Source organism: Neofelis nebulosa, chromosome 6 (assembly GCF_028018385.1).
Source record: "Neofelis nebulosa isolate mNeoNeb1 chromosome 6, mNeoNeb1.pri, whole genome shotgun sequence".
Classification (NCBI taxonomy): domain Eukaryota; kingdom Metazoa; phylum Chordata; class Mammalia; order Carnivora; family Felidae; genus Neofelis; species Neofelis nebulosa.
The window spans coordinates 115,634,249-115,653,535 of record NC_080787.1 but is presented as its reverse complement, the minus strand read 5'-3'; the positions used below and the strand labels follow the sequence as shown (position 1 = coordinate 115,653,535).

The window sequence follows — 19,287 nt, the reverse complement described above, 5'->3', positions numbered from 1 at the left end:
CTTCTTCTTTTTCGTTAGTTTTTCTCATTTCTTAAATTCACTTAGGTTAATCAATTATTTCTGTTATTTGATTTTTTCATCTATAGTTGGGTTTTTGGCAGTTATGTTTCTTTTAGTCATTATACCAGAAACAATATAATTATTGAAATATTGTAATCTATTATAAATATTATCTTTACCAATTTCCTTGCTAATACTAGAAACTTAGAACACTTAAAGTTTCTACCTTTTGTGTTATTGTGTAGCTGGATTCTTGTACAGAGAAACAGGACACCACAGCTTTTTTGTCTAGGAAGCAACTATTTGTGCCGGCATAGGCTCGGAGAGCTAAGACCCAAATAGGGTGAGTCCCGAGCACAGCAGGGTATAGCTTTCTATGCAATTTCTACTTCTTTATCTCCCATATATGGTGACACATATAGTCTGATTGGACACAGTCCAAGTTACAAATTCATGTCAAAGCTATGCATATGTGTATAAGAGTTGATTGGGCCACATTGCACATTGCCTCCCTTTGTTCTGAGAAGGCCGCCACCATATTCCTTAGGGAGGGACTCTACCACAATTGTGTATGCATTTTAGTTCTATAGACATTTAAATTCCAAAAGACTTTCTTATTATGATTTTGCATTGTTTATAACTCATGTATTTATCCTTTCTATTAACTTTCTTTCCTGAAATTCCATTTTTCTTTCTGGGTACTTTCTTTCCTTCTTCCACTTGAAGAACGTCCTTTAGTATTTCTTTTTAGTTTTTTTTTTAAGTTTTTATTTAAATTCCACTTAGTTAACATAACACATATTAGTACTCATCATAAGTGTACACCTGCTATTTCTTTTAGTGCATGTTTGCTGGTAATGAATTACCTTAGCTCCTCCTAGCTGAAAATACTTTTCTTTTACTTTATTGCTGAACAATATTGTTGCAGGGTATGAAATTCTAGATTCCTACTTTAAAATTTTTTTAATGTTTATTTATTTTTTGAGAGAGAGAGAGAGACAGAGCACAGGGGTGGGGGGTAGGGGCACAGAATCTGAAGCAGGTTCCAGGGTCTGAGCTGTCAGCACAGAGCCCGATGTGGGGCTCAAACTCATAAACCAGGAGATCATGACCTGAGCCGAAGTCAGGCGCTTAACCAACTAAGCCACCCTAGCGCCCCGAGAATTCCACTTTTAAAGTACTTTATGTAAAAAAAAAAAGATTTCTTTCTGAGAGACAGAGACTGTTATAGGAGTAGAGTGAGGGAGACACAGGATCTGAAGCAGGCTCTGCATTGACAGCAGAGAGCCTGACAGACAGCTCGAACCCAGGAACCTTGAGATCATGACCTGAGCCAAACTGGGCACTTAACCAACTGATCCACCCAGGCACTCCCTAAAGTACTATAGAGGTGACATTCAATTGCCTTCTGGAGTCATTGTTTCTGCTGAAAGTTTGATTGTCAGTTATTTTGTTGTTTCCTTAAAGGCAATGGCTCTTTCATCTTTGATGGCTTTTAAGATTTTCTCTTTGATTTTGATTTTCAACGGAGTTACTAGGCTATACCTGAATGTGGTTTTCTTGATATTTATTCCACTTGAGATCTGAAAATCTCTTGAATCTGTGGGTTCATGTATTTAATCACTTTTGGAAAATTCTCTGTCATTCTCCCTTCAAATATCGCTACTGTCCAACTATATCTCTTTTCTTATTCTGGAAATTCAACATTTGTATACTGAGCCTGTAGCACAGCCCTATATTATTCTGACATCCTTTTCTTTTTGTGTTATATTAACTTCAGTGCTTTGGTTCAGATATTTACTATTAACCTATCCTCCAGTTTACCAATCTTGTTGTCTAATCTTTCAAATCTACTAACAAATACACCTAATGAATTCTTGATTTTAAATATTATATTTTCAGTCCTGGAATTCCCACTTGATTCTTTATACAGATCCAGGCTCTTTGAGGGTAAATTCCTCCTCTTTAAATAGTTTATCTCCACTTTTGACCATTAGTTTCCTTAACATATTGGTTTTGTTAAGTTCTTATCAGGTAATTGAAGTATTTGCATCACCTGTTGGTCTGTCTCAATTGTGTCTGTTTTTTTCTTCATCCTGATTAATGAGGTTTTCTCTTTTAGCATGCATAGGAATTTTTTTTTAATTTTTTTAAATGTTTATTTATTTTTGAGACAGAGAGAGACACAGCATGAGCAGGGAAGGGGCAGAGAGAGAGGGAGACACAGAATGTGAAGCAGGCTCCAGGCTCTGAGTTGTCAGCACAGAGCCCTATGTGGGGCTCGAACTCACGAACTGTAAGATCATGACCTGAGCCGAAGTCGGACGCTTAACCGACTGAACCACCCAGGCGCCCCTGCATAGGAATTTTTAATTGCCTGATATCATGTACCAAAAAAAAAAAAAAAAAAAAATTGTAAAGATTAAGATAATGTTATCTTTCTCTTGAGGTGTTTCCCTTTCTCCTCAATGAGACAGATGAAGCAATGGCTGATCAGCTTATTTTATTTTAATCAAGGGCTGTTCTGTGTTGAGCCTGGATTTTAGCCCTGGTAAAGTATGTTGTACATCTCCTTTGCCCCTGGTTCACTTTAGATTTCTCAACTCTAAGTCTAGGGTATTCAATAGAGCCTTTCTCCTATCTTCCATCTCCGTTTTGTAAGACTGCCAATTTTTTCTTACTCTGCTTTTTTAGTTTTTCTATTTATATTTGTAGTCTTATAGAATTCACTGATTTCCTAACAACAATAACAACAACAAACTGTCCACATGCTCAAGGCCCTTTCCCGGAAAGCCATGCTGATATTACATATCCCAGAAATAATTAACCATGGGTTCCAAGCCTGGATTCTTAGCCTCCTTACCTAGTCAGAATCAGCAAATGTCCCCAACACACAGCATTTTTAAAATGTCAGCTCATCTCTGGGGGTTCTTACCTTTCCAGAGTATCATCACTTAAGATTTTTACTGTTTATGACTTGTTGGTGACTGACGGTTACAATATACACACACAAACACTATACTTTTTTTTAAAAGTCTATTTCTTGCTTCATCTCATAGCCAATGTATAAATATTTCTGTCGACCCCCTCTGCCAAAATATTTTTTTTTTCTGTTTTATACATTTTTCAAAGTAGAATTTGCCATTTATTTTCTTCTCTGAGTAAGATGTGAATTAAGAAAGTTGGATTCTTCGGGGATAATGAAAAATACTCTTGGACATGTTAAATTTAAGATGACAATGAAATTGACATGATACCAACAGGAAGTTGGAGATGTGGTACTTTAACTTAGCAACAAAGTCAAGATTGAAGATATAAATCTGGTAGATATATGTGTAAACATGATAATTTAAATTATAACAGTGGATGGCATTTTCAAGTGAAAGAAGGTAGACAGAGAAGTAAAAAGTTTCAAGGACCTTACTCCTCACTTTAGGGGTATTAAAAATAAGTGGAAAAGTAAGCAAAGAGAAATGAAGAAGTAAGAAAATAAGCAGCTTAATTCAATACACTATTAAGGAAAAACAAGAGAAGAGAGGCGGTGACTTACCAAATTACAATAGGTTGGTTTATTTCTATTTGATGGGCAAAATTACATTATATTCAATTCTCAATAACATGTAGGACATTTTATTCTACACCCTAAAGCAAAATCTACTTGGATGGTTGGGAAGTAAACATTTTTCTAATTAGTTTAGAAATAGTTAATTGAAGTTTTCTTAGACTATATACATTTTACAGTAAGAAAAGTAAAAATAAAAAAAAATAATGATTCAGTTTTCCTCCTTATATTTGTTAAATTTAGTCTTGAATAAATTATCAGATTGAACTAATAAGTTGAACTAATTAAATTAAAAATGATTATAGCAGGTTCCTTTCCATACCATATTTTTCTGTACAAAATTGTAAAAGCAAATTTGATGTAAGCACTGATTTCATTGAGCAGAAAATATCCAAATATCAGAGACCTCTTTAAATGAATACATTTTTTACAGAAGAAATAAAAGTGGGATTGTTGCAATACTGCATTTTTTCCACACAATACTTACATCTGGTTTTAAGGATTTGCTTCCTATTGCCTACAGTGTGTGACAGTTTATCTTCTCCTTGTCTCTTATATTTGCAAGAGTGCAATTCTATTCTCCAAAGCTTAAATAGTCCATATGCTTACATGGCTTTTTAATATATCAAATTATTAAAATGAAAATTTATATGTAGATCTCAGAAGCAACTATCAAAATTATTAAAATATGACACCTTTCTAGAAGTTACTAACGTGTTCATTCTGAAACAGATGTATCATTAGGTATAATTAATTGCTTTAGGCTATGTTTAACTAGGTAAGTTTCTGATAATATAATGAAGCCTTTGAGATATGTACCTGCATCCTGATTCTCAAAGGATAAAACACAAACAAGTTGGGTTGTGTTAAGTAAAATAAACTTATTCCTTTATGCTCTGTAAATTTCTTTCTTTTTTTTAAATTTTTTAATGTTTTTATTTATTTTTGAGACCGAGAGAGACAGAGCATGAGCAGGGGAGGGGCAGAGAGAGAGGGAGACACAGAATCTGAAGCAGGCTCCAGGCTCTGATCTGTGAGCACAGACCCCAATGCAGGGCTCAAACTCACAGACTGTGAGATCATGACCTGAGCTGAAGTCGGACACCAAACTGACTGAGCCACCCAGGTGCCCCTGTAAATTTACTTCTAAAGACAGGTGTATCATTCCCCAATATTGCCCCATAAATTATAAAAAATAGAAACTAAGAGCTCAATAGTCATATAAACAAAAATGTTAGAACGTAATTTCAGCCTCAGAAATAATTTATAATTGTATCACATCCAAAAAAAAAACCAAAACACAGATTTTTACAGATAACCAGAAGACCACTATCTATTTTCCCTATGTATTACTATTTAAAACTTATTTCATAATGTCATCTATGTGTTTTAACAAAACATCTATTAAAATATCAACCCAGGAAGTACCACAATGTAGGTTGCATTAGGCTATTTAGTTTTAACACTAGTGTTTAAATCATTAATGTAAATAACATGGAAATAATTATTATGCAATATACATGCTTATTTGGTGTTATGTCATGTACTATTTTACATTAATTCCCATTATTTTGTTAATTTCACAGATAAAATTTTTAAAAAGCAGTTTCTCTGCTTGATCAGTTTTATTTTCTCTAAGTCTCATAATAGTAATTAAAATATATTAATTGATAGATTAATAATAATGTTGGGTTTACACAGAATTTTTTTAATATTTATTTTTGAGAGACAGAGAAAGACAGCGCATGAGTGAAGGAGGAACAGAGAGAGAGGGAGACACAGAATCTGAAGCAGGCTCCAGGCTCTGAGATATCAGCACAGAGCCTGACTCGGGGCTCAAACTCAAGAACTGTGAGATCATGACCTGTGCCGAAGTTGGACGCTTAACTGACTGAGCCACCCAGGTGCCCCTACACAGAATTTTTGATAAACAAAATATTTTACCTATGCAACTATAGGTACTAGAGAAAACTGAAGATCAAACAGGTCAGTTCTGTGTATCATATTATTGCAAATAAGCCATTTCTTGCTTAGTGTAAACACTGGGTTGGTTAATGACTCTAATCTCTGTATTGCTTATAAAGTACATGTAGTTTAGCAGAAAAGACACTGTGGGAAATGACAACACAAAATTCTAAACTCTAACAAGTAATTAAAGTTGCCTTAATATTTTACCACTTTTTTATCACTTCTTGCCAATATTTGTTCTGAAGATGTCATCTATTTACAAAATGTTTTATGGAAATTAATACACTTCTTTCACATATAAAAAGGTACAGAATTTTCTCCCTGATTCCATTTCCCATATTTCTCCCTCAGCCTCAAACAAACTGGCCCACTCATATGGCCAAACTATTTTTATTTTTATATTTTTGGTAGAGTTAGGAAAAAACAGTTTATATTTTGTAATCTAAGTATTATCAACAGTTTCAGGAGTCCCATTTTTGAGTTTTCATATATCTGTACATTTTTCAATCACATTGCTTCATTCTGGCACTGTATTACTTGAAGAATGTGAGGCAGTTGCAGAAGCTAAAGAATTAAATGGTATAAACACACCTTTCTCAAATCCTTTGAGTGGGAAAGGGAGGGAAAAATCTGGTACAGATAACTATATAACTCTTTCCTTTATGGTTTTCCTTTAGATTATTTGTTAAAAGGAAATTATTAAATTTTCATGGGCTCTGCAGAGTCTTGCCTTGGTTTATAAGATGAAAAGAAAAGGAAATATTAACTACTTCATTTCCAAGGGATAGACACTACCTGCCCATATGCATTAGAAGAATTCTTAGTCTCGAGTTGCAATGTTTTAGGATGTGCTCTTGCTGTGGTTTCAATGCCCATGTCCAAGGTCAGGAGATCACAAGCTTTATTCTGTGCCTGCAGTTACCATGTGGACCAGTGAGCAAAATTACAGAACATTTGTACAGCCAGCTTGGCTCAAATATATATATTAAACTCTGATCTGCCAGATCATTTTACTCAGCTAATATCCCTAAATACCTGCCTACCAGTTTATTTTTAGGGTGATTATTCAAAATTAAAATTATTATTGAGAAGTCATTCTAGTATGGAATTTCTTTGAACAAAGTGCATTATACAGCAGTGGGGATATATAAATTGGGTAAGTGATTCAGGTCATAGGAAGCAGGTATGGTTCTCTGGTACAGAGGAAATGTGAGTTTTAAGCAGCTATCTTGTCTGTGTCCTTCCTACAGTCACCCGAACAATTTCTTTTCATTGGTCACAGCAGATTTCTGGAAAGGACCAGCTGCTGCCAAGAGTATGGAGGACAATGCCTGGCAAGAGTCACAGAAATGCCATCTACCAGTGCAGATTTCGCAGACCTCAGTGACGACTTGTCCAAAATCTGATCATAAAACCACAGGTTCCAGAAGCCTTGGTTCTATCTCATGCCATAATGTCACCCTCTTATTTTATCCTTCATCATTTGCCATTCAACAAAATAAGCAAGATTATTTATACTTGATATAAAGCCATATCACAGGGAAATAACAAACATCCTTGAAAATGCTAGAGTGCTTTGTGAAGTTTCTGTAAGCTAGATTAGAAATGTGTACTATCACTATCCCCATCCCCTACCCTCCGAGATATAAAAGCCCCGCAAGGGTGTTTCCTGGCCACTTTTTAGCTCTTTAACCTTTTAAAGCAGGTCATCATCTCTGAGTTTTAAAAATGTCAACATCTTTTCAGGGTTTTTATGCTCTAATAAGGAAAGGCTATAGAACAATCTGTCTTTAAAAGTTAATATGAAGAAGGACAAGTTTGCAACTCTGTCAAGTGTCTACGCAAGATTTACTACTACTTGAATGAATTTACTATGACTTTGAATGAATCATCTCATTTTGCTTATTTGCTAGTAATTGCATTCCAATAGAAGAAAGATGCTGGTTTTAGAGATCTAAAAACTACAGTATTTCAATAGTAAAAGCATTCATGTTAGAAATATGGCGGTAATTCGCATATACAAGCAAACATAAACACACTCACATGAGGACAGCATAAAAAAAAAAAACCTAAGTGGAAAAGCAAGTATTTTAAGGCTCTCCTATATTATTTTGGAACATTTTATTCATTTATATAATTTATTAAATCTCTCCGGTAACAATTTTATTAAACTATTGTCCATTAATCCATTAATTATTTGAATTATTGCATTGCTATTTGGGTCCAAGCAAGAAAACTTTTAGCAAAGTAATAAGCAATGAGGTGATTCCAAAAATTTTTAGGATTTTATCTCTGAAAAAATTCCTATTCTGCTTCAGAAATTTCTCCTAAGTCAATGTTTTAAAAGACACAGTATGGCCACTGTAATAATCATTATTTCACACTGGTTTTGCTTAAAATAATAAAAGCACACTTTGTGACAAGCTGAAACATATCTTTCATGGTAGAAAAGCAGAGATATAGATGAGGACATCTTTCAATTTACCTTCATTCGAGGTGCATCTAAGCAACAAGAGCAGGGGGAGACTCTGACTTACTTAGGAAGAGGCTTGTTAACACACTACTGATGACTCAGGCAAATCAGATGGCAAATTACCTTTGAGAGGTCCCCAGCCTCCAAATAGAAGCAGATAACAAACACATTCCAGGTAACCCAGAGGACTAGCCAGACAGCATACTGCAGAAAAGCAAGAGAGAAATAACATATAATTAATTTTGAATCAGTTGAGTAAGATTCAAATAGAACTTAAACTTTTGAACACCCAAATCTTAAGATTAGGGGAAAATGTTAGATATTGCTTCTAAAGAACAGGATGAGACGTACATTTATCTCTCTGTTGATTTTTGCTTTTTTTCTCACTGTTATGGCCTCATAGTAGCCCAAACTTGCTTAGGGATAACTTTTAGGCTTTTACACAAAAGATAGAGTAGCCCATATTTATGTTTTGAGGTGGGATTATTATGTTTTCCAGACATCCCCCCCAAAAAAAAACCTGGATGCTCCAATAGATATATCAAATAAAACCGCCAAAAAGAAGCTCCTGGGTGGCTCAGTTGGTTAAGCCTCTGACTCTTGGTTTGGCTCAGGTCATGATCTCTCTGTTCATGGGTTCAAGCCCCACATCGGGTTCTGCACTGACAGTGTGGAGCCTGCTTGAGATTCTCTCTCTCCTTCTCTCTGCCCCTCTCCTGCTTGTGCTCTCTCTCTCTCTCAAAATAAATAAATAAACTTAAATTAAAAAAAAAGAAATTCCTATCTTCCTTTAGCAAAATCAACCCCATGCGTGATAACATACAAGCTTTCTCCAAGTTATTTGGTGTCGTTTTCAACTCAGTCCCATGCCTCTGTCCCATCTAAACAGCTGTATTTTTTGTTTGTTTCCTCCTTTCCTTTCTCTCTTCACTTTCTTCTTTTATTTTCTTATAATCTCCCAATACAGTGACCATTGAGTTATTATCTTTTATTTTACTCTGTTGGCTATTCAGTGTGCTTTCTTCACTGATGTCAATTTTTTCTTACCAAGATATATTTTTGAGCATTCATTCAACTGAAATGTATTAACCACCTAGAGGGCAACATGCTAAAAGGGCACTGAGGATACAAAGACCAATGATAAATTCTCCCTGAATTCAAGTCAAGTGATGGAGAAAGAGAAGAAAAGAGATAATTATAAGGATCATAAAAAGATGTATAGTTTGAGCACAAGGAAGGAAAATGGGGGAAGTATATAAAGTATCCCAAGAAAAGTAGTTTCACAAAGCTTAACAGAAGGGGTGAAACAAGCTAATTTGTGGACTTTGCCAAATAAAAGTATGGAGGTTATAAGTGCTCTGAAGAAAAGTGCTATAAACAAAGAAAACAACAGGTGTGAACTATACAGAATAAGAGAAGAGGGTATCATGCCATTTCTCTACTAAATAAATACAAATGGCCCCCATTCTTTAAATGGTGCATTCCAAAATTTTTATTTCACAGTTCAAGAACCTCTATGATTTTGTAGCATTTTATTTTTTGAGACACATGTCTCGGTTCATCGCTTAAGTCGTTATGGATTACAGATACATGAGATTACTTGCTGTTCAATATACACAGAAAGCTATTTTTCACTTCTGTGCCATTTTGTGTATTATCCATCTACCCTTTAATAATTTTTCTCTTTCCTAGGTATTCTTTTTACCACCTATCACTACTTTGTTTTTCACCAAAGGACAATTTAAATATCACTTCCTGAGTGATAACCAATCAGAATTGACTTGCTCTTGCTTAGTGCTCCAATGGGATCTTGCATGTCTTAATTTCATTCTGAATGTCTTCTAATTATGTGTATATTTTCCTGCAATGCCCAATAAGCTCCTTGAGAAAGGGGGTTTTTTGAAATGTATGTTTATACCCCTAAGTTGTTAACTTTGTACTTTGCACAAAATAGGTATTCAGAAAGTATTTTGCAAATCAATGGAAGAATGAGAAAATTTTACTGGTTTCAGATGGAGAAACCATTCTCCCCTCCCAGACCTGATTTTTATGAGAATACTATGATCATATATGTAGTGTGAGGAATAAGAACCCTGCATGGTGAGTTTATGTAATAATAAATAGTGACTCAGATGTTTTCCCAGTGATGGATTTACCTAACTGCTAACTATGTATATTATTCAGTGAGAATAAAGTAAGAGCAGTCAACTAAATGGTTCAAGACAAAAGAAGCAGTTTAAGAGTCTGTATGAGGTAAGGGCTGGGGACTAGAAGTAGGGTTGGAAAGCTAAACAGGCTGTGGCAAGAAATGTTAATTCTAAAACAAAGATCTAATTAATATCTGAGTTTTCAGCATTGCAAAAGGTAAATTCATCTCACAATTAAAAATAAAAACTACAAACCTAGATTTATTTGACTCTGACAGATTTGGATGTAAGTTTTAGATATACAATCAAGTGTGTTGGGTCATATTTTTAAGGTAACAAGGTAAGAAAAAAAAATAAAAGTGTCTATAGTTTCCAGTGACTTGATTTAAGTAACTATAAAAAGAATAAAAGAATGACTGATTAAAGTGTTTTATCCTCCTTTGTTCATGCCGATACACTTCCTCCACCTTATTTAGAATGGGAAGCTAAATAAGCACTATTTTCTAAAAGGCAAAGTAGCAGAATAAGTGAAATATTTGGTAAGAATTTATGAAACATACTGTATTACATATACTAAATATTTCTGAAAAACTGTCATTGGTAGGCATACATTCTGACGGGGCATTAAATAATGTCAATTCTGTAGGCTTCCAATTGAAATTATATTGTAAGGTCTTTAAATACTGTAAATGTTATGCACATCCATGAGGTATACATGTCATAGTCACTACTTCAATATTATATTTTGAATATATAATAAGAATTTGGATTTTTCATCCAGATTAATTTAGGCATCATTTATACTTACTTACCTTACCTAAGCTTGGTTTAAAAAATCAAGCTGAAATTTCATGTTTTAGTCACCAAAATTAATAATTTTATGAAGGATAGTTAAGACAATGGGTCACAAGCAAATGAAGAGCACAGAGAGGTTAAGAACTTGGGAACCAAAGTCAAGCTCTGTCACTTGGGACCCCTGTGGCTATTTTCAAGTCTTATGGTCTCACTATACTCAAATGTAAAATAGCCTGAGTATTAGTAGCAAACACACATGGTTTATATAAAGATGGAATGACAGGGTGTTTGAAAATAGTCAGTACTTGAGTTCTTGCTACATGTTGCAATTTCATTATTATATTGCTACTTCTTTTTAATGTATTTTTATATTAGTTGTATTTATTTTTACTTATTTTTATATTAGTTTTATTTATTTATTTATTTATTTATTATTTATTATTTATTTTTATTTATTTAGAGAAAGAGAGAGAGAGAGCAGGCATGCTGGAGAGAGGCAGAGAGTGGGAGAGAGAATCCCAAGCATGTTCCACGATGTCAGCACAGAGCCTGATGCAGAGCTCAATCTCATGAACCATCAGAGCATGACCAGATCCTAAATGAAGAGTTGGATACTTAACTGACTGAGTTACCCAGACTTCCCAACCACTTCTTTACATAATAGAGCAGAAATCCTCAATTTTTTAAATCTCCTTAGGATATTAAAAGTATACTTTCCTCATTAATGTAAAACATCCTTCTATCTGATTGAACTTGCAGTCTAGAACCTGTTTTCTTTGAATATTCTTTTCTAGAATGTTCTTTTTTGATACAATAATGCTAATATCGATATATCAATGGCACTTTATGAAACAAACCTTTCTCCATTTAATTTCACTAAAACTATAATTTATTATTTATGACTTAGCACCCTACATAATTATAAAGCATTCTATATCTTGTTTATGAGCTGTTTTTATAGTATTTGTTAGTAATAACTTTTCAATCAGAATAATTTAGAAGGATATGTCTAGATGGAATATCACAAATACTTTTTTCCATACCTTTGCACTTACTGGTATCATTTTCATTTCATCATATACTTTATTACAAACCAGTTAGTCTCACAGTGGACTCTACATCATTAAAGATTTACAGAAGACAATTATCACCTTTAGTGGTGCAGCCCCTTTAATAAATATAGAAACTCACACTACGCTATAGGGAGTAATTCCTGTATTATTCCAAAGGCAAGGCTTTATCACATTTAACTTTGTTCATTAACTTTCTCTCATTTAACTTCTACCCCCTTTTCTTCATTCTCCTCTTTTTACTTATTTTCTATACTTGCTTTTCTCATTTTAGTAGCTGGCGTTTGCCTAAATCAAAGCTTCTCCAATTGAATTTTGTCTTATTTCTTAAATGTAGATTTTGCATTCCCTTGTAATTTGGCCTATGAATGACTCTTATCAATTAAACCCTATTTTTCACACTGTTCTTAAAATTACTCGTTATAATTATTTAAAAGTATGAATATCTGTACTTTTTCCTAGTTGCTACAGCTACAGTTGATGTGATATAATTGACCATTGCTCAGTTTAAATATAATTGAAAATAATATCCTGCCTAGGAGAGATAACCTAACAGGATAACAAAGTATCACACTTGCCAGATGTCACCTTCCTTGTAGTTTTCTGCTATAAAACTAATTTTTCTTTAGCCTCATCTTTTCTTGTGAAAAAAAAATCTGGTAATTTATGTTTCAGGTAAAAAAAAAAAAGGAACAACTCTGAGATATCTGTGGTAATAGAAAAATTCCATTGTATGATGAAAATCATTCTTTAAGGGCTGATTTCTGTAACACTAAGTGGACCATTTGAGAGGCTGATTTAACTTGAATCTCCAGCTAAATGGTAAAAATCATCAGCTGAAAAGTAATTGAATCATCATGGTTTCCCTGTTGTATTTGTGACTCTAATGATGAAATCACATTAGCTGTGTAAGATAAAAATTAGTTAAGGCTGTCAATCATGACAGGCCAAAATACTGGCCAGATGCACAGACATGGTGCTATTACATGCCATGGTTACATAATAATTAGGAAGGTAGAGCTTCAGACTAAAAGGCTCATAAACATTTTATTGGAAAATAATGAGTCACGCCTAATGACACTGACAGTGCTTTTCTACCTCTATCTCTTGCATTGAAGCTTTCTAAATTAAAGTCTGCATTTTGTTTGAATTATAAAGTATATTTAACATACACAAAGCATATGGATTTTAGCATTAGTTTTTCACGTTTCCATGTACACACATACACAGATACAACTTTTTCATTGATAAATTATTTTGAGGAAAACTGGAATCTTTATGGCATTGTATTTGCAAAATAATTTCTTCCACAAAAATTCTGGGAAAAGGAGGCAATTATTTAAGACAAAAGGTTTTCTTATCTTTCTCACTAATTCACAATGATTCTAAAATCAATCTCAGGAAAAAAAGAGGTGCCCATTAACATTCAGAAGGAAGCATTCCTTGAAATGGAGATTTAAATTTGTGATTTATCTGGCTTTCTAATTTTTTTTTTTTCTTGTATGTCTAGACAGAGTAAAACATATTGGAATATTATATTAGTAAAGAATATTGCAATTTTTCAAAGGAAATATTTTTGTGTTTGTTTAGGCATCTTTTTGATACTAGACGATTTTTCATGCAAAATGTTACTGGGCAAAACATTGAGTAATAACTATGTTCTAATTATGTAATACATTATAATAGATTTCTAATTATGTTTCACCATAATTTACACTTTTGAAAATTTTATATATGAAAATAATTTTGCTTGGACCCTTGAAGAGCATCTTTCCTGCAAACTATTTCATTGTTTCCTTTCTTTCCCCTCCCTTCCTCTCTTCTTTCAATATATTTAGGTTACAGATGGATTGTGAACTCCATGAGCGCAGAGACTCTTTTGTGTATACCACAGATATAGCTGGTATGGTGTGTACATATAGAGAGGAGAGGGAGGGAGGGAGAGAAAGAAAGAATGTATGTGCAAACATATATAAATGGACTAAATTGTATTAGTGACTTTCTCTTAAAAATTACAATTTAGAAAACCATTATTCAGTAATATTACCTTAATGATTAGAAGATGAAGAAAGACAGTAGTGCAATTCAATCAGTGGGCACATGATGCCCTAAGTGCTTAATTAGAAAAGGAGTTGAGTCAGTGTATCAGTTCACATTTATTAAGCACCAGCTGGATGCAAGGGACTATAATAGACGCTGCAGAGAAACGTTACAAGGATATAACTAAGTCGATCCTCTAAAATGATTTTTATTTATCACTGATATGCAATTGATGTGATCTATAGGAATGTTTTCAGGAATGATTACTTTTAGTAGGAAGCAAAACTCCTATCAGTTCACCAACATTACTGATATGATGCTGCTAATATGAAAGGAATAATGTAATCCATGCTGATAAACTGTGTTAGAAGTATTCCTAAGAAGCATTATATAGTAGATCATATCTTAAAAACAACTCCTTTAAGCAAGGGTTTAGAATTATTAACAACCAGATGTTTTAATAAATATAAATGTATAATCATAAAACAAATATCCTTTGTCAACATGATTAGACCATATTCATTTTTTGTTCAAAGTTAATTACATTTTAGCTTAATTTTATCATCTTCAACACAGGTATCATTTAATCTGCTTAGGTATACTCATCAATTCCTCGTTCATTGTTATGATAAAAAAAAAGCAAAAGTGGCTCACAGAAAGGAGCTTATTTCCTAATTCTCGATCATTTTATGACCAGTGATGGGCTGCTTTATGATTTAAATTCTGTCTTCTAATTAAAAAATCCTGTTATATCTCTGCTATGCTATAAAAACTTGTCCCTTAAGAGAAATACCTACATAAAAATACACTGTTTACGATTTCTAGTTTGACCAGGAATGAAGGCTCTGATCAGTTAATTAGCCAGAACTGGATAGAAATCCAACTCTAATCATACATCATGCTACTGATCATAGAGGAAGGCAGATTTCCACCTTCTCACTTTTTACCAATGCTAGTATCATATGATTAAACTTCCATGTGATTTTGTATTTACTTAGATATTTTAAAGATTTTTAGTTCATTCTAAAATAAGATTTACTATGCTTTCCTTCCAATTACAGAAATTTCTTATTGTAAAAAATATTTAATACTGTGAACAGAAAAGATAAATTTGGAAAATACCATACTTAGATATAATCACTGGTATCATATGTGTTTAAATTAAATAGGGATCTTGCTTTATATTGTTACCTCATTTTTTCTACTTAATTAAAAAGTCACCTTGAATATTCCACAACATAGATGTCAATTCAATGATAAACTATGATTTAACTAATTCTGTATTAATTAACATTTTTGTTCTTCTCTTATTCTATTTTGATCGGTTCCTATAAATTTGGCACCATTTCCTTAAAATATTTAGTTTAGTTTAACATATTAAATCATACCTGAAAATATTTTGGTTACACAGACTATTTCTAAGACAGACTATAAATGTTAGAACATCCAATGGCCATTATTTTAATGAACATATAAACATGGCTATTAAATTTTATGCACTTCCAAATAAAAGCAGTATCCCCAAAGGTATTCTATTCTTCTTGAAGCAAAAAGTAGAAAATTATTCCTTTGATTGAAAAAAACAATAATACTCACTTAGCACAAAGACATCTATATGTGATGAATTTTAACTCATTGAAAATATTTCATACAGATATATGCAGCCATGAAACTAAGAGAATTCCTATAATAGGCCTTTTGATCCTGAATAAAAATCAATCAAGCTATATAGGAACACTCTATTTGATGTATGCAAATAAGAGATTTGCAAGGCTAATATAACTTTAAAAATCCCAATCTATAGTTTTACAATCTGAAATTTGTACAGTTTAAAAATCAAATAATGATTTTATTTGATGATATTTGTTTATATTTTGGGTTTGAAGATGTTGATGTGTAATGCATAGATTATAAAGTAATAATGATGAGAAAAAACTCTTTCCTCAAACTATTAAAAAGGCAACTTCTGTTTTACTGTCACGGAATCATCACTACTTGTGCTTAAAAGTGACATCAAAATCAGTATTTTTCTAGTCAGAAAATAATTTAAAAGTCAAATAATTTAAAAGTCAACCTCATTGGTTTTAGAAATCATAAAGAACTCTAATAAGAGTGTTTTGCCCTGTGTTGAAGTTTCTTGAATAGCCCAATAATGCTTAAAGTAAATGAAATTGCCTCTAGTTGTGGTGTTCTGGTATTTGAAGATCAAGTCAAGATGGTATTATAATGCATTTTAAAAAACATCATGTGAATTTGAAAACTTTAGATCATATATGTAATATTGTCTTTATTTCATTACTTTGCTGTTCCCCTGCTCCCCACACATAAGATGGTAGACGGAGAAACTGACCTCGCAAAGTTATTAACATCCCAATCTCTGGCACCCATTAATATCACTTTATATATCCAAGAAGGAAGGGAGGAAGGAAGGGAGGGAAGAAGGAAGGGAGGAAAGGAGGGAGGGATGGAGGGAGAGAGGGAGGAAGGAAGGAAGGAAGGAAGGAAGGAAGGAAGGAAGGAAGGAAGGAAGGAAGGAAAACAGGAAGGAAGGAAAAAGTTTTGCAGATGTTATTAAATTAAAAATTTTTTAAAGGGGATTATCTTGGATAATCTTGGATTATCTAGGTGGGACCAATGTAATCACATATATCCTTATTGGAGGCAGATGAATATTTTATACACACACAAATAAATAAACAATGTGAATAGAACATAGTAAGATTTGAAGGTGCCGGGCTTGAAGATTGTTGTGATGTGTCCACAAGCCAAGGAATCTTAGCAGCTACCAGAATCTGAAAGAAGCAAGGATGGGATTTTCCCCTAGAGCCTCTACAGATAATGTGAACCCTGATTTCAGTTCAGTGATACTGATTTCAGACTTCTGGACTCCAGAAGTAAAAGAAAATAAATTCCTGCTGTTTTAAATCACCAAGTCTGTGGTAATTTGTTACAGAAGCCACAGAAAACTAATATAGCCAACCAACTCTTCTCTCCTCCAAAATCTCCCTGTCAATGAAATGTAATCCTGGAAAGTATAATGCCTAATATTTGTTAAGATGTGCAATTACCTTCAAAATTGAGATCCACTCCCTTTGGGCAATTATAACTGTCCACTGCTATCATTTGAATACCATGCAAACAGAAATACCTTTTTTCAAAAAAAAATGTTTTGCCTTATGTAATTGCTGTGAAAGTCTATGATAGAAAGTGAGATATTCTTGTTTTATGAGTCTCAAGCAGTTCTTAGTGTATGTCCCATATCCTAACAATATAAGGCTACTTTATTGTTTTCAAAACTTATTTCATAAAGTTCTAGGATGCAGAAATCAATAAATTTAGAGTCCTGAATATTGCCAGACTTGTAAAAAATGTAAAATGAGTTAAGTACCTGAAAAAATATATAATTTCAAGTAGCTTTTTACTGCAAGTAACCTTGAAGGCAAAGAAAGAGAAAAAACAAGGAATAATCAGTATTAATATGGTGGGCTGATAATTTTTAGTTGGGAAAATGGATAAAATGATACTAAAAACATTTAAAATTCTTATAAACAAACAAGCAGTTCTAAATTTATCAGCCATCATAGTTGCCTTGAAAATGTGGAGAGGTGTTAAATTGTTGGTTACTTAATATCTTTCAACCCAGTAATTATACCAAATATTCCTTTGTATCACTTTTTCAGCAAACATTTCAACACTCAGTAAATACTGAGACATCTGAGTGACCCAGTGGATAAACTGGAAAGCATTATTTTAGGCAATATGCATATGTTCTTATAACCATTTTGACGACTTTGAATACACCTATGACTTTAATTCACTAAAATATCCTACAAAGCCTAAGAATGTTGAATCCTCTTATCTTATCACACATAATTAATTTAAAGAAGATGTATTCTTACCCATATATTGAATTATATAGCCCTCCAACTGTGCTTCATGAGAGAATTCATGGCACACATTGACAATGATGCTATTTATAAGGCATACTAATGTAAATAAAGGACAGAGTTTGGTGTTGAAGTGATTCATTGAGGGACTCTGGCCACCCCTGGTTCCTGAAGAACTCAATATGCCAACACATTTACAATCTATTAGCTGTGACATTCCTGGGAAGTTCTGCTCAGAAAAACATATATGGGGGCATCTGGGTGGCTCAGTCGGTTAAGAATCCAACTTCAGCTGAGGTCATGATCTCACAGTTTGTGCTGTCAGCACAGAGCCTTGAGCCTGCTTCAGATTGTGTTTCCCTCTCTCTCTGCCCATTCCCCAATCACAATCTGTCTCTCTGTCTCTCAAAAATGAATAAATGTTAACATTTTTTTAATTAAAAAAAGAGAAACATATATAATGCACAATTTCTTTTTAAAAAGATATGCTTGCTTATGTATAAAAAATAAAGTCTGCCTGTTCAACCTGATCAACAGTATAGCTAGTTCTGCACATGTCTATATTCTATATAGTCACCTCGGGGATATTTTGAAGTATCACATAGCTGAATCAATTGTGTGACAACTGTAGCTAACATCGACAAATCAAAGAGGCAATGCTCAATTAGGTGGCCATATATAAACATACATATATATTTCTCCTACAGCATTCTAAATTAGGTGCTTGGTAGTTTTTATACTGTAAATACTGGTTTGAAGAGTGAAGTTCCAAATTTACATATGTTAATATATCCATAAATAGTAATGAATTAAAACTATAGAGTTTTTTTTCCAACTTAGAAGTACTTTTCCTTTTCTTTAATTTGGTAAGCAACTTTCCACTTACTACCTCAAAAGCAGGGCTGAAATCCATTACCTTCAGAATTATGCTGGTAAGATGGACAAAAATGAAAGCAAAATGAAAAACAACTATTTCAATCAGGAATGCTTTCGGCTGCAACGAACATAGTGAACTGTAAAGTATTTTCATATATATGAAGTCTGGAAGTGGGCTGCTGTTGGCTCAGTGGCTGAAAGTTGCCTTGGCTCTAGATCTATATTATTGGAATTTCTTTCAAATCCTCAGACAGTAATACACCCTGCAGGCAGAAAGGTGCTGGGCAGAATAAATCCCTTCCTTCTGCAACACTTCAGTCTTTCAGAAAAGGAAAGTTTTCCCAGAGGCACTCAGCAGACTTCCTCATATCATTAGCTAGAACTGTGTCATATGCCTATTCTGAATATAATCACTGGTGCTGAAGATTGAAATATCATGTTTGTAACCAACTGTAATTCATTTCCCAGA

General features: G+C 33.4%; 1 protein-coding gene across 6 annotated transcripts in view; it reads right to left on the bottom strand.

Annotated features, from left to right (window-relative positions):
• The window catches only part of NKAIN2 (sodium/potassium transporting ATPase interacting 2), a 1,000,454-nt gene that overhangs the window by 448,802 nt on the left and 532,365 nt on the right, over positions 1-19,287 (bottom strand). For 5 of the 6 annotated variants that reach the window (XR_009263279.1, XR_009263280.1, XR_009263282.1 and 2 more), the window contains exon 3: positions 8,127-8,207. The exons of the other annotated variant lie outside the window; for it this stretch is intronic. Coding sequence is in view for 2 of the 5 variants with exons in the window: in XM_058735148.1 (XP_058591131.1) it covers positions 8,127-8,207 (81 nt within the window). In the remaining 3 variants the exon portion in view is untranslated. The remainder of the gene's footprint in view (positions 1-8,126; positions 8,208-19,287) is intronic. 6 annotated transcript variants of the gene reach the window in all.